Here is a 15253-nt window from a genome sequence, read left to right as displayed (position 1 = left end):
CGGTTCTCTCCTCTCCGTTTCCCCTCCACAGACGAGCTTCTATGCTCGATTTCTACTTTGATCACTCAGAGGAGCGCCCTCTAGAGGCCTTTGAAGACATCTTTGCTAGCTTTGACAGTAAGAAGTAAGTGAATTTGTTTGGCCAGGGGAGAGACGTGAGACACCAGAGAGCACGAGGCCAAACACGAAGGAACTGCGTTTTGTTTTGTGCCGTTTTCTGAGTTTGCTCTCGTTTACAAACAAAGCGATCATCCGAGCTGTCCAACCACAGCACTCGGATACGTTACATGCTAAAATGTCTGCTCCCTTAAATATGGAGTCAGCCCAGCACAGCAGCCGAACTGAGCTCAGCAGAGTCGTGCTTCGTCTTCCCTCACTGTAAACCCCCAGCTGCAATAATCCCTCTTCCTCGTATTTATTCTTGCTGTAGAGCGCAGGACAGTGTTTGAGCTGGTCCGCTCTGATTAGCCACCTGGATTACTTGCATCAGGAAGCACTCGCAGACACTGGTGCAGGTGCCGACAGCCCTGCTCTCACACACAAAGACGACTGAGAGCTTTCAGAGACTGGAACAAAACCATAACAGATATTTTGGTCTGCTGAGACCTCTGCCTCCTGCTTGCAGGTCTGAAATTATGTTTCAAAAACACCCTAAATTCAGTTTTCACCAACATTCAATCGCACGACGCTTTCCAGATGTGCAGCAGTGAGCTGCAGAGGTTATGTTTCACTGGCACATTAATTGTTGTTCCTTCACTGTCTGACCTCCTGTTCTCATGTCCAGTCGTGGTAAGTACTGCAAAGGTAATGCATGGACTAGATCTGAGGCACGGAAAAGCCCCGTGTTCCATTAACCTCACCGGCCTCTGTTGAAGTACCAGAGGACGTCCAGCAGCCACACAGCCAGTAACAGCCGCAGCATGGAGACAGAGGGAACAGCAGCTCTGCATGTGATCTCACCACAGTGTGTGTCCCCGTGTGTTTGTGCGTGCGTGCATGTGCATGCGTGAGTGTGTGTGTCTCTGTGCGTGTGTGTGTGTCCGTGTGTGTGCGTGTGTCTGTGTGTGTGTGTGTGTGCGTGCGTATGTCTATGTGTGTGTGTGCGTGTGTGTGTGTGTGTGCGTGTGTGTGTGTGTGTGTGTGTGTGTGTGCGTGCGTGTGTGCGTGTGCGTCCGTGTGTGTGTGTGTGTGTGCGTGCGTGTGCGTGTGCGTGCGTGTGTGTGTGTGTCTCTTTGTGTGTGCGTGCGTCCGTGTGTGTGTGTGTGTGTGTGTGTGCGTGCGTGTGCGTGTGCGTGCGTGCGTGCATGTGTCTGTGTGCGTGCGTGTGTGTGTGTCTGTGTGCGTGCGTGCATGTGTGTCTGTGTGCGTGCGTGTGTGTGTGTGTGCGTGCGTGTGCGTGTGCGTGCGTGCGTGCATGTGTCTGTGTGCGTGCGTGTGTGTGTCTGTGTGCGTGTGTGTGTGCGTGTGTGTGTGTGCGTGCGTGTGCGTGCGTGCATGTGTCTGTGTGCGTGCGTGTGTGTGTGTCTGTGTGCGTGCGTGCGTGTGTGTCTGTGTGCGTGCGTGTGTGTGTGTGTGTGCGTGTGTGTGTGTGTGTGTGTGTGTGCGTGCGTGCGTGCGTGCATGTGTCTGTGTGCGTGCGTGTGTGTGTGTCTGTGTGCGTGCGTGCATGTGTGTCTGTGTGCGTGCGTGTGCGTGCGTGCGTGTGTGTGTGTCCGACCCTGTATCTCCCGACCTCTGTGTCCTTTTTTTGCTCTTATAGGGCTTCATAGCTTCCTGGTTGTGTGTCTGTGTGTTGTGGTTTCCTTCTACATGAACACTAAAGGTTTTGTGGGTCATTCTTCACAGTGTGAAAGCTGACGTTTCTCCTGAGTGTGTGTTTTTGGTGGTTTGTTTTCCTAACAGAGATGTTTTGTCACACCCCGCTTTACTTCTTTTCCTTCCCTCCTTCTTTGCCCCTTCTCTGTTTCCCCCCCACCTCTCCTGCTTCCCCTCCCTCCCCCCTGTTTACGCCGATTGTGCGTGTGCGTGCGGTGTGATCAGAAACATGCATGCAGAGATCATCAGCTCCATTAAGAACTTGCAGCTGGATGGTGAGGACCCTCGCAAACTGCTGCAGTCCTGGGGTCGCCTCCGCTTCCCGCGACACGTCCTTCAGTGAGTCTGCAGACAGACCTGGCATCAGCTCCTGCTCAGATCAGTGCAGCTCAGGCAGACCATGCTCATGTTAAACTTTATTTAAATAATAAAGTAGATCACACGTGTTTGGAGCTGGAGTCGATATTTCCAGCAGTGACTAGTTTCCGCGGTCACATTTAAAGCCAGATGATTCCAGTCTGATGTGATTTGATCAAATAAAATATTCATTATTGCGTTTTCATATTGTTAGCTCTGGTGTGTAGGTGCCGAGGTTTCTTGAAGGCTGAAACGCCATGAATACTTTTGCTGCTGCATGAATTTCTAGACTGTTGGCATGCAAGGTCCTTCAGAGCATCTTGTGACGTAATGGCCCAGCAGCCTTGCAGCATGTTACATTTTACAGCAGAAGCAGCGGCGAGGATTTGAAGTTTAGGGTTTTGTTTTTATGCAGTGATGAAAGAGAGAGTACGTCTGAGTACGAGCCTCTGCTGGGCTCATTGTGTAGAGTTACATCCCGTCTCCTGCAGCATACATCCTCTTCCTCTGTCTGTCGTCCTTCCCTCGTCACTCACCTTCTCATCAGTCTTGCTTCTCGCGCTCGTCATTCATCCGATTCAGGTCCAAGCCTAATGTTCATCACTGTCTGCGCATGAAGGAGTCACCCATCCATACTAACCTGGCCTTCACGTACATCATCCGCTTCCTCATTAAGTCGTCAGGCGTTCAGCACTTCTGTCCGTCAGACTCAAAGTTTGTTTCTTCACTTTTTGCAGGAAAAACAAGGGCATCAAAATAAGGCAACCCATCCCAAAGGTAAAGTGTAAAGGCAGATAAACCTGAGATTGTGCTCTTCCTCAGTTTGAAGATTGCAAGCAAAGGAATTCATCTTCCATTTATTGCTCTGCAGAGTTTGCTGGATTCTCGATCTCTAAAGTTCATCGTGAGCCTGACGTTGCAGGATCGCACTACCAAGTCTCTGCTCCACCTGCACAAGAAGAAGAAGCCTCCCAGCATCAGTGCCCAGTTCCAGGTAACTTTACCTGTAACCTTATCTGCACATTGTGCTTGCAAACAATCGCCTCTGCGAAGCTTCGGCAAACCGCTGTTTTTGTTGTCCTCAGACTTCTCTGACCAAACTCTTAGAGACTCTAAACAGAGCCGAGCCTTTCTTCATTCGGTGTATCCGCTCCAATGCTGAAAAGGTAAGCGCGATTCTTTAGTCGTTGATGTTTTCTTTCCTTTTAAATGCAATAACAGCGTAAATTCTTGGTGCTTTTAATAACAAGAACTCGTCACATTGTTACCACTTTGTAAATGAGGATCGTGGGTATTTATGTCAAACTGAGCAGAAGGAGATGCATCTGGATGAAGCCTTGGTGCTGCAGCAGCTGCGATACACGGGTATGCTGGAGACCGTTCGCATCAGGAGGTCCGGCTACGGAGCCAAGTACACATTCCAGGTATTGCAAACGTGCCCTTCCTTTGGGAAATTTACTTCAGGCGCGGAGTTCATATTTTCATGTTGATTAGATGTTAATATTCTGGTCTGTGTCAGGGCACATGTGAAAAACAGAAGTGGAAACTGCTCCACCTGCTGTATTCATATGCTTTTCTGTTCCTGCAGGACTTCATGGAGCAGTTCAGGGTTTTGCTGCCAAAGAACGCGACTGCCTGCAAAGAGGACATCTCAGCGCTGCTTGAGAAGAAGATGGGCCTCAACCCGACCACATACCAGATAGGCAAAACAAAGGTACAACCTGTTACGCTCCTATAAACGTGGTCCTGCAGACACCAGCATCCACATTCGTGATGCCACCCTGGTGTGTTTTGTCCTTTCAGGTGTTCTTGAAAGAGCTCGAGCGACAGCAGCTGCAGGACGTGCTGCACAAGGACGTAATGCGCAAGATCATCTTCCTGCAGCGCTGGGTCAGAGCTCACCTGCAGAGGAAAGAGTTTCTAGAAATGAGGCAGGCGGCCGTCACGATCCAGGTAAACACAGACCCGATTCCAAACTCTGGGAGGTATTTTAAGAACGGTGCTGATTGTTTTCACCGTCGCCCTCTCTCTCAGCGTTCATGGCGTCGGTACCGCAGAGAGGAGCAAAGACGGCAGGCGGCCACTCTGATCCAGGCAGTGTGGAGAGGCCACAGACAGAGATCGGCGTACGCCAAGCAAAGAAGAGGCGCTACCAAAATCCAGGCCCTGGTCAGAGGACACTCTGCACGCAGAAGGTAGAAAACACACTCGGCAGGGCTGCCTGTGTAATCTGCTGCGTGAGAGGTGACGCTGACAGTCTGGTGTCGCATTATCTGCTGTGCATTTCAGGTGCCTTTCAATCCGTGAGGAGAAACGGAAGAAAGAGGAGGAGGAAGAAGAGGCTCGGAGGAGGGCTGCAGAAGAAGAGAGGATGCGAAGGGAAGAGGAGGAAGAGGCAAGAAGAAAAGCAGAAGAGGAGCAAAGGCGAAGAATGGAAGAAGCAGCAAGGAGAAGGGCAGAAGAGGCAGCCAGGAAAGCAAAGGAGCAACGACTTGCAGAGGAACCTCAAACGAGAGAGGACTCGGATATAGAGCTGGTCACTGAGGAGATGCTGGATAAAAACCTCAATGCACAGGGTTTAGAGGAGGAAGAGGAGGGTGAAGATGTTAATAGAAGTTCAAATTCAGAGGAAGAACGTGGCAAAGAGAAAGAGTTGGAGCGTGAGGCAATGCATTCGGAAGCTTGCAGTAACCAAGCTGAGGCTGGACCCCAGCTGGATGAGGAGGAGGAGGATCTGGAGAGCCAAACACTAGAAGAGTCAAAGGCTGATCTGCCCTCTGATAGGCTCATCTCCAGTGCACTTACGCCCACATCTCCAGCTGAGGGCGAGGATAAAGAAGCTAGCACAACCTCCACACCTCCAAACGCTGAACAAAAGAGACCACAATCTTCGACTGTTAACAGGGGCCTGTCAACCAGGAGCCAGGAGAAGAGGGAGCAGAGGAGGCAAAGAGGGCTGGAACACAGCCGCAGAGAGTCCGAGCGAGTCGCCTCGTCTTCATCCACCAACAAGGATCCCACGACCACGCCGAAGAGCAAAAACCAGGAGCCATCGAAGCTAAAAGAGCGCTCAGACAGCAAGGAGCTGGACCAGTACACCTTTGTGAACTGGAAAGTGAAGGAAGACAAGGGAGCGAAGAAGGAGGCAAAAAGTTCTCCTCCCTCCGCCGGTCCTGTCCGTCCGTCTTCATTACCTCTGGCGCCCGCCGACTCTTTGTCGGAGAGAAACGGCCTCAGCGAGAATGTCGGCGCGGTAAATCTGCAGCGTCGGCCTGGGGCGATAAAGGAGAAGCCGGAAAAGTGGAGGGGGAGGAGGAGTAACGGGGAGCTCTCTGAGAACATCAGCCCTTCTCCACCTCAAAGCAGAGAACAGACCAAAAAGCTGTACGTCTCATTCTGCTGGCTGAAGCTACTTTACAACAGTTGGTTCAGTTCGGCTTTTCTTTAATCGATCTTCCTCTTCTGTCTGCGTTTCAGGAATGAAACATTCTCGTCGATCGACAGCTTGTCTCCCGGCTCTGATGCCGGCGCTTCCATCAAAGAGGTATTTTCCGTCGATTCAATGTAAAGTGACCGTTATAGAGAAACGTTTGTCAGTTTGTGGAAACATCTGCGCTCTGATGTCGTGTAAGTAACTGGATATTCTCTGCTGAACAGCTTTCCCCGACTGACAGCTCTGGTGATGTTTCAAAGGGAGGCTCCGTGAGAAAGAGACAGCAGGAGGCTGCCGGGTACCAGGATTCAGCCCACTCAGTCGCATCCACACCTGACAGGTGCCACAGCTGCTGATGGAGTGCAAACATATGTTCTGGTTGCATAAAAAGAAATGAATGAATGTCAGGCGTGTCTGTGACGTGAACTAATGTGTGGTCGTTCTTATGTGTTTTGCTTCTGTGGATCGCAGGCCCAGCGGTTTCTTCAGCAAAATCTTTAAAAAAGGCAAAGATGCCCAGACTCCAGACAACGGGGAGCTGACCTTCGCTCAGACTCTCAACGAGAAGTCGACCGCATGGGAAGGTAAATCGCACAAGAGGAGTAGCTGAAGCTGCTTTGCTCACCTGCTGTAGTTTCTGGCCTTAACAACTCGGGACGCATTCTCTCTTTCAGCCCCGATATCCGGACACGCGCCCCGATCTCAATCCGGTGACCGCGGCGGCAAAGCTATAGGCAGAAATCCCAGCATTAAAATCAGCCGAGCCACACGAGTCTCTGAACAGTGGAACGCCTCGCTGGATCGAGAAATCACCAACGCCAACGAGCTGCGGCACCTCGACGAGTTTCTGGGCAACCAGGTGAGCGAAAGGCGACAAGATGACGGACTCGATGAAGGAAATGAGATTCGCACGTTTCTAAAAGGGTTTTATTCCTCTGCAGGTGAACGATTTCCGCTCCAGGAGCAAGACGCTGTCAGAGACGGAAAACATCTTTGTGACAGCCACCATGCAGTTCAGAGAGAACATCAAAGCCATGTATTCTCTTCCTGTAAGTCTCTGAGCTGCCATCAAAGCAGCTTCATCACACGATCAACGTTCACCCTCACCATCGTCTCTTCTTCCTCGTTTTCCCTCCCGTCTCCTAACAGAAACCCACCATCGGCTACAAAGGTCTAATGTCAGGCTACCAGAACAAAGTGATGCACCTGGCAGGGAGCAAAAGGAAGGAAGAAGTCCAACTGGTGGTGAACCTGTTCCAGTCGGTGCTGGATGGTTTCATCAGAGGAGAGATGAAGAAGGAGGAGGCTGAACCTGCAAAGGTAAAAACAAAGCAACTCGACTTGTTCAGCCTCGTCACTGCGAATAAGAAAAACAGTGTTCACACCTGTGATTTGTGCCTGTCTGTCGTCAGCCCGCCAAAGCGAGAAAGAAGAGGAGGAAGAAAGACAAAAGTGTAAGTGATGCAGCGTTTGACGTCTTTTATCACAGTAATGATTTTGTCTTTAATTGATTGGTTGTCTTTTCAGGTGGAAAATCCGCTGGATCACATTTTCAGTAACTATCAGGTCAACATTATGCAGTCATGTGACCAGTGTACTTCCTACATCTGGGGCATGGAGAAGGCCTACATGTGCAGCAGTGAGTGAGCCCGACGAAGCGTTTTCAGCACAGCATGCTGTAAAAGACTCAAGTTCAGCTTCGACTGAGTTCAATTCTTAATCTTTTCTCACAGATTGTAAAATGGTGTGCCACAAGAAGTGCATCTCCAAGATAAACATCGACTGCTCCACCTTCTCTGCCAAAAAGGTGGGTTTTCATCATAGACTGTAAGTAAAGGATGGCTGGTTTGCATTTGCCCACCAAAGGTTAGACCTGCACACTCCTGCAGCATGTCGGTGCAGTGGTTCTCCTCCTCCCACCGTCTGCTAACATTCACATCTGGTTAATCCGTGATTTGAAGTCGTGGATGAGAGGAAGACGAAGTGTTTAAAGTTTGTGGAATACTGTAAACGAGTTAATCCAGTGTTTTAAATGATTCTCATCTACTTAAAATTACCTGCTGTTCCTGTTAACTCAATTTAAAAAACACAAACATAATAAAAATGATGTGCTAGTTGACATTGTGTGTAAATGTATGTTCAAAGGTGGTGTGTAGTCTAACCTGCACGGAGAGGTCAGGAAGACTACGAAATGTCACTCCCTTTCATGTCATAGCCACAAAGTAGCCACGCCCAGAATCAAACCTCACTTTGTTTTTAAATGTAACCATAATTTCCTATCATCATGAAGAAGTTTGAAACTCATGTTTGGGACCATGAACTCATCACGAGACGTTCACTGAACTAAAGTCGAGTCATTTTTCTCTCCAGTTGAGGTTTGTTACCATCAGCGTTGCCCTCTACTGGCCATTGGAGAGAATGCAGTTTTAAGAACATTGTCTTCGATTTGCAGTGGTATCCATCTTTTATATACAGTCTGTGTTGTGCATTAAATAAAATACAGGGCTGGGTTAGTGATTAGTCATAAACACTGTGCATAAAAAGTTTTCTAATCCAGCCCCTGTTCCACTAGCTTTGAATAAAAAATAAAATTTTCTAATCAAGTCATTTTTTTTCTGCTGGTCTTTTTAAGAAGCATTTTTGCACTGTCGCCGTCGGCTGCATATTTATCTTTGATCATAGACACGCAGTGTTTGAAAACGTTAAATAAAGTTAATGAAAGCGGCCCTTCGGGAGGAAGCAGCTGCCTGGGAAGCACGCTTCCACGTGTTCAATAATATTTGGGAACATGTTTTTATATATAACAGCGCAGTGAAGTTTGTAGTGAAGAATGTGTGATTCGGATGTTGTGGGTGGATCATGGCGAGGTCCGACTGACCGCTGCCGTCTGGTGACTCCACAGAATGATGACGAGTTTACCGGGCAGCACTTCGGGGTGCGTGTGTGTCACCTGCTCAATGAAAAGAATCCGGTACCGATGGTGCTGGAAATGATGCTGGAGCACGTGGAGATGCACGGCCTCTACACGGAGGGCATCTATCGCAAATCGGGCTCTGCCAACCGGATGAAAGAGCTTCACCAGAAACTGGACACAGGTCAGACATCAACTTGGTTTCTGCTTTTTCTGACTCCTAAAACGACATCGCTGAGCTGACGACGACTTTGTGTTTAGACCCCAACTCGGCCTGCCTCGAAGACTATCCCATCCACACAGTGACAGGCTTGGTAAAGCAGTGGCTGAGGGAGCTGCCAGACCCACTGATGACCTTCACACATTACAACGACTTCCTGCATGCAGTCGGTGAGGAGGACGTTTCTCACTAGTGCGCTCGTGTCTTTGCATTTTTGTCTGTTTTTGAAGAATTGATTTTTGTTGCATTTTCCTCTCGTCAGACCTTCCAGAGAAGCAGGAGCAGCTTCATGCCATCTATAAAGTGCTGGACGAGCTCCCGACTGCAAATTACAACACCTTGGAGAGGCTCGTCTTCCACCTCGTCAGGCAGGGATCCTCGTTTGTTTGATTCTGATCACTTCTCCTGCGCTGAGATGGCTCATTGCGTCCCGTCTTATTTGTTATGCGTGTATTCAGTTAAACGGCGAGGTGATCATTTACAGCAGTGTGTGATTCTCCTGCAGGGTGTGCAAAGAAGAGGCTCACAACCGCATGTCTCCCAACTCACTGGCCATAGTGTTTGCACCGTGCATCCTCCGCTGCCCGGACAGCGCAGACCCACTGCTCAGCATGAAAGACGTTGCCAAGACAACCACGTAAGACCGCCAAGAAATCTCATGAATGTAATATGAGGGTTGAATTGGGTGGGTGTGGGGTCTTTGTGTTCACTTGGACTCTGAAAGAGGAAATATTTACATTTTAATTTGTTCGGTTAAGTCAGTTTATTTTATATAGAACCAATCCTCAAGATGCTTTGTATTGTAATGTTAAGCCGCTAAAATAGTAGAAAGAAGCCCCACCAATCACATGAGCCCCTCCCGTGAGCCATCTAATCGGTCCAAAACCTCCCAAAGGCTGGAAGGAGTGTGGGTCCTGATCGCTCTTTTGTTTGCAGATGTGTGGAGATGCTCATCAACGAGCAGATCCGGCGCTACAACGAGAAGATGGAGGAAATCGAGCAGCTGGAGTACGCCGAGGCTCTAGCCGTTAACCAGCTGAAGCTCAAGAGGCAGAACACGGTGAGGAAGAGAGCGCCGCTCGCCTCTGTCCGCGTCCTTGTCCATTTAGACAAATTAAGTCGACACTAAGAAGCTAGATGAAGGTCACGTAATAAAGTCGACCCCACTGTCAGAATCTGATATCTTTAGCTTCCGTGCGTAACGTGTCCAATGTTCCTTGTCTCTCTTTAGCACTACTGGCGTTTACCGCTCAGGCTACCAGCTCCTTACAAAGGAGCGGTGGTACGTATCATCGATTTCTCTTGGTAGAGTCGACCTTGTAGTTGTAGTTTGTAGTGGTCTGCCATGTCGAGGCGCCTGTGCATGGCATGTAAGATGTGGGTCAAACTTTGGCTGTCGTGTGTGTGTTTGGGGGTTTTCTTTCCTTAATACTGTTTATTCTTCCATACTAACTGGGAATAGACTGCATGTTGCTGTTAACTGGTTTGTGCCCTGCTTGTGATGTGAGAGCACACCGTGGTTCTGGGTTTGAAGGACTGTTACTACCTAAGAACAGCTGTTTTGTGACTGATTTGTTCAACCTTAAGAGGAAAGAAGGCCACAGAGCTCTGAAGGTGGTGTTGTCTACAGAGCAATCACTCGGCAGCACATTTTGGTGAAAAGAGTAAAAGTGTGTATTCACTTGGATCTCTTTGAATACTTTCTGTAAGAATTCATATGCAGGTGCATGAAAACCTCCCCATCGACCTCACTAACACCTTTTGGTTCAGTTTCAGGTTTGGGTTAAAGTCATGTGTGTCTGTTTCTTTAGCGTTTGTTATACTGTGGACGTTTTCAGTTTGGGTGAAGGTGTGATCCTCTGTCTTGTGCAGATGCACGAGAAGGTCAGCACTGATCTGAGCGTGGTCCCCGAGAACGAGCCTCTGGATTCGGACACGGAGGCCGAGAAGAACCTGATGGAACGTATCAAGTCCATCAAACAGGAGAAGTAAGATTGCGCTCTCAGCACTTTTCAGTTCCTCAGGTGTGCTGTCTTCATTGTCCAGTTCCTAATGCATGTGATTTCCTCTTCATCTCACCTTCAGAGAGGATCTTGCCTGTCGCCTGCCAGAGATGGAGCAGCCTGGTTCAGACCAGGAGAATCTCGACTCCGAAGCCTCGCTGAGCTCTGAGAGCCTCTTGGACGAGCAGCAGCGCTCGGCTCACAGCTCGGAGCCTGAAGGTCAGTAGTAAGGTACAGTCTGGACTTCCTACCTGTTTCTGTCTCCTGCGGGTTTCTGACCAGACCGCGGGGCCTGCTGGGCGGGGCCCTTCCTGTCTTTTGTGGCACAGGTCTGGACCAGTGATGGTGAAGGTGGGCGGTGACGTCTGCTCTGTAGCAAAGCAGGTCGGAGGAACGGCAACCGTGTTTTTGTGTGTTTGTGTGCATGTAAATGCATGTGTGGCACGGCTACATGCTCACGTTTCACCCAAAGTTGATTTGCTGAACATTTGGCGTCCACATCAGATCAGATGCTTGTAATTGTAACTCACTGGGTGCATTTTGATTTTTCTTCTTACCTAACATGGTTGCATGATCTTCCTTTTGGCTTTCACTCTGCTGTGAGCCTCTTGGTTAAATATTCCTCATCCTTCCTCTATCCTCTTCTCTTCCAGGACGCGGTGCTCATCAGCTGAGGAGATCCAAAGCGCTTTGTCTTCCCAAACCTTCAGATCTGACCCAGAGGCCTAAAGTCCCCGGTGGACGCATCTCTGTGTCGACCCTCACCCCTGCTAGCTCCACCTCTTCTTTGGCTAGCTGCACTTCTTCAACTTCTGAATCCTCCAACGCCTCCTTCAGGCATCCGCTTCAGCGTCGCAACCCCATCATCCCAAACACGGTTAAACTCCCGCAGGGAGTCTGCTCCCAGGCGCCAACCTCGAGTCCACCTCAGTCTCACGCCCCTCCCGGAAGCCGAGCGCCTGCCTTCTCGGCCAAGAGACGAGAGCAGCCTGGCCGCCGTAAAGACAGCACCCAGTCCCTTTACCTCGACGGGTCAGAGTGCGACTTGCTGCTGCGTTTTTCTTCCTGTCCTCCTTCAGCCGCCTCTTCCTCTTCTTCCGTCTCCACGGCTGCGCCCACTCCTCAGCTCCAGCACAGCGACATGAAAGTCTCAAACGTCCACAGACGGTTTTCTGACCCAGACATCCCGTACATGGATGATGAAGTCTGAGCGGGGAGGAGCACAAACGACTGGAACGGTGAAGAGGATTAAGGACGGCGACCCACAAGCAGACAAACAAAAGGAATTCAACCGCTCTCGGATTCGACGCAGCAGAGCGCTCGGACAGGCTGGAACTTGATGTGTGTAAAGGAAAGGAGAGACGCGACGCAGGCGCAGCTGCTGCGGCTCCACATGCATGAACCCAGCTCGCACAAACTGCAGCTGCTGCTGTCTGAGGGAACTAACGTGTCGTTAGTCAAAAGGACTGGACCACATGTTGCCAAGCACCTTTTCAATCTTTTTAATATGTTGTCCTCACTGTTGATTACTTCAGTGGGACCAGAGGCAGTTTCCTCCCGTAGCCTCATAATGATTTTTTTATTAATTTGTGCTAATTCAAGAAAATATTGCAGGTTTCAGTCGCACTTTTCATTTCTTAGTTCTCCCAGTGAGTGAAACCCGCTCGCTGAAACGTTAGCTAGTGCCTTGATGTTGTACATTGACTTGTTAAAAAGCTCATTCTCATGTCACGATGATGGAACGGTGCTCGCAGAGGGAGGGATGTGTTTGTCGTGGAAAACAAGGACCTAAACCTGCACATTGTGACTGTTGCACACACACAGCATTCTCTGTTCGCCTTCATGTTTTACCCGCCGCACAACACACCAAATAGGAAGTCATTGCATTCACGCAGCAAAGGGAACGGGAGCAGCACACGCCACTTTCTCCACGGAAACCCACACAAACCCAGCCACGATCCAAGAGCGGTGCCACCGCGTGTCCTTGAACTTCCCCTCCTCTAAAATCACTCGGTCCCATTATTAGAAAAGTCTGCTGAAGCACAGCTCCGGCCAACTTTGTATGAGATGTAATACTAATGTTCCTCTCTGACTGCTGATGATGATGATGATGTATGATGATGTTAGTTCGTCTGGATTATGAGGAAGATGTTCTGATGTGTAACAGAGTGCATGGTGACTTTGACTGAATGAGCTGTAATGTTTCTTAGTATTAACATGAAAATACAGTACATGATGCTTGTAACGTGCGCTGCTCTGTGTTTCCATCACGCACAATTAGAACGATTTTCTTTTACGCTGGAAACAGAAGCTGGTGATAAACAAGAGTTATTAAAATAAAACTGTAGGACGTTTATAAACTCTCCAGGAGTTAGTCTGCTCCAAATTAGGTTCATAGGTTGACTTGGACCTTCAGCACAGACAATATGTAGTAACATGAAACTAGAAATACTGCACATCATGGCATTACATTAGGTACATGTTGCTAGTACTGGGTACAGACCACCTGGTGTGGTCTCCTGCTGGTGTAGCTCATCTGCTTCAGGGTTTAACATGTTCAGAGATGATCTTCTGCACTCCTATAAGCTCCAAGCCGTCGGGCCAGCCTCTGATCTTTAGCATCAAACTGCCGCTTGCTGGATATTTGCTCTTATTTGGATCTTTATCTGTAATCCCCAGAGATGGTTGTGTGGGACAATCCCAGCAGATCAGCAGTCTTTGAAATCCTCACACCAACAACCAGCCCTGTTCAGTATCACTTAAATCCCCTTTCTTGCTCATTTTGATGCTCATTTTGAGCTTCAGCAGGTCGTCTTGATTATATCTGTGTGTTTAAAAGCACTGACTCGGCTGATTTGATATTTGCATTAACCACTAGGTGAACAGGTGTACCTAATAAAGTGGCCGGAGTGTGTATGTTTAACATTTTGCTTTAAGATGGCTAAAACTCCCAGAGGTGGGTATAATTTTACAGTCTCACGGAGCCATTCCTGCCTTAAACAGTCATTACAACTCGGGTCAGGTCTTCTTAAATGAGCCGCTTCTTTGTCACAGTAAACTGCAGCCGTCTGCACAGACCTCGCTGCTTTTGATTTTGTGTGGAGTGGAATTAATGCACCTTGAGCACACAAAGGCTCCACAGTTCAGGATCAGCTGCCACAATGCAAGATCTGTTTTTCAAGTGATGTCATACGAGTCATTTCTTCAGACTTCATAAAGCTGCACCAGAGCCGCGCACAGGAAATTACACCAACATGAGTTTTAACAGTGTCACGCAAGCGCCCCTTGAAGTGGTTACATTTATTTTTGCCGTTTTTACGCCCTGAGCTGTGGTCAGCATTTTCCTTCCTGGTCATGGGTGATTTACCAGCCTCGCACACCATCCACTGTTAAGCAAATTAAAGTTTATGTTGTTTCACGTACCTCCATGCGGGTTGGGATACGTGAGTCTGATAGATGATTGTTCTCCTCTCTGCACCACCCACACAGCTGGGCATGCTCAGGTGGAAGGGCGCTGCAGTGATAGGTATGTGGGGTCTTTGAACTAGGTTAACAAATCATTAAACAAAGTCCTGAACAGACTGGGACTATTTTTTTGACATGAAGACTAAAATTGTTGCTCTGAAGATTTGAACAGGCTGTGTCATGTGACCTGCCGGATGACCTCCTTCTTGGACTTGATCCACAGATGCCTCATATCTGGAAAACGCAGCTCCAACTTCAGCCCGTTGGTGGTGCAGAAGTTTCCGGCTACAGATTAAAACTTTGGTGAGAAGATTCAGTCAACTGTCTCCAATCGGTGCTCCACGTTGCAAAAATAGTTATGATTCTAGGAGCTGTAGATGATGTAGACCATAAGAAAAGGTCTAAACACTGAGTGCCCTGACTCATCTTTGCTGCGCCACTAAATAAAGTGATGCAGACCGTGCACTAAATGGGCTATTATACTTTACGCACTGTAGTGTAGTGATAAGCACAACATGACTTTATATCCAGTGCTAATCTTTCATTCCATCTGTTTACATGTAAAGCAGTTTGAGTGTCATAGATACCGTACAGCAAAATAACCCATGTATTATAAAACAAAACATAATCAATACAGTCAATATAGGCATACATGGATACTTGATAAACTATCAGGCCACCACCCAGTGTAATGTTTATGCCACAATTACCCTAAATTAACAGTACTGAAAATATCAAACTCATTTTCTATGTTTCTGTAACGACTGAGACGCCAGTTTGTCCAAGCTTGTCAGTCAAAACTCATATTTTTAATTTTATTTATGTAATCTTTTACAAAAAAGCAGAAAAAATAGGAAAGCTTCTTATTATTATTATTATTATTATTATTATTTACTGGCATTGCGTAAAATAAAAAATCGTTGTGCTTGACTCTCAGAGAAGTCCAGTATGGCGCCTCAAATTGGGGTATAAAAAAGTGAATTTAGTGTTTTATTTGCCCAATAAATAAAATTTACAAACAATATTTTTAACTTTGTTTTCTTTTAGTG

At 48.1% G+C, this 15253-nt stretch overlaps 1 protein-coding gene across 8 annotated transcripts in view; it reads left to right on the top strand.

Annotated features, from left to right (window-relative positions):
- The window catches only part of myo9bl (myosin IXb-like), a 55712-nt gene extending 42728 nt beyond the window's left edge, over window positions 1–12984 (top strand). Inside the window, exons 17-44 of one of the 8 annotated variants that reach the window (XM_085449492.1) lie at window positions 32–124; window positions 2041–2154; window positions 2910–2949; window positions 3044–3166; window positions 3258–3338; window positions 3486–3596; window positions 3761–3886; window positions 3976–4125; window positions 4207–4367; window positions 4462–5556; window positions 5650–5716; window positions 5830–5945; window positions 6077–6189; window positions 6280–6464; window positions 6547–6654; window positions 6755–6925; window positions 7018–7059; window positions 7133–7244; window positions 7339–7412; window positions 8508–8700; window positions 8778–8906; window positions 8999–9104; window positions 9242–9373; window positions 9673–9796; window positions 9968–10018; window positions 10609–10724; window positions 10822–10958; window positions 11393–12984. In XM_085449492.1, the coding sequence (XP_085305618.1) occupies window positions 32–124; window positions 2041–2154; window positions 2910–2949; window positions 3044–3166; window positions 3258–3338; window positions 3486–3596; window positions 3761–3886; window positions 3976–4125; window positions 4207–4367; window positions 4462–5556; window positions 5650–5716; window positions 5830–5945; window positions 6077–6189; window positions 6280–6464; window positions 6547–6654; window positions 6755–6925; window positions 7018–7059; window positions 7133–7244; window positions 7339–7412; window positions 8508–8700; window positions 8778–8906; window positions 8999–9104; window positions 9242–9373; window positions 9673–9796; window positions 9968–10018; window positions 10609–10724; window positions 10822–10958; window positions 11393–11949 (4627 nt within the window). In that variant the 3' untranslated portion in view covers window positions 11950–12984. Of the gene's footprint in view, window positions 1–31; window positions 125–2040; window positions 2155–2909; window positions 2950–3043; window positions 3167–3257; window positions 3339–3485; window positions 3597–3760; window positions 3887–3975; window positions 4126–4206; window positions 4368–4461; window positions 5557–5649; window positions 5717–5829; window positions 5946–6076; window positions 6190–6279; window positions 6465–6546; window positions 6655–6754; window positions 6926–7017; window positions 7060–7132; window positions 7245–7338; window positions 7413–8507; window positions 8701–8777; window positions 8907–8998; window positions 9105–9241; window positions 9374–9672; window positions 9797–9967; window positions 10019–10608; window positions 10725–10821; window positions 10971–11068; window positions 11124–11392 lie in introns of all 8 variants that reach the window. The other 7 variants (XM_085449489.1, XM_085449484.1, XM_085449485.1 and 4 more) reach the window with 7 other exon arrangements.
- The last annotated feature ends 2269 nt before the right edge of the window (window positions 12985–15253 follow it).

The sequence above is a fragment of the Copadichromis virginalis genome, linkage group LG23 (genome assembly GCF_057382275.1).
Source record: "Copadichromis virginalis isolate Kocher_CV1m ecotype Utaka linkage group LG23, C_Virginalis_male_GT1.1, whole genome shotgun sequence".
NCBI classification, from domain to species: Eukaryota; Metazoa; Chordata; class Actinopteri; order Cichliformes; family Cichlidae; genus Copadichromis; species Copadichromis virginalis.
The sequence above is the reverse complement of the archived record's forward strand: the minus strand, read 5'-3'. Positions and strand labels throughout refer to the sequence as shown.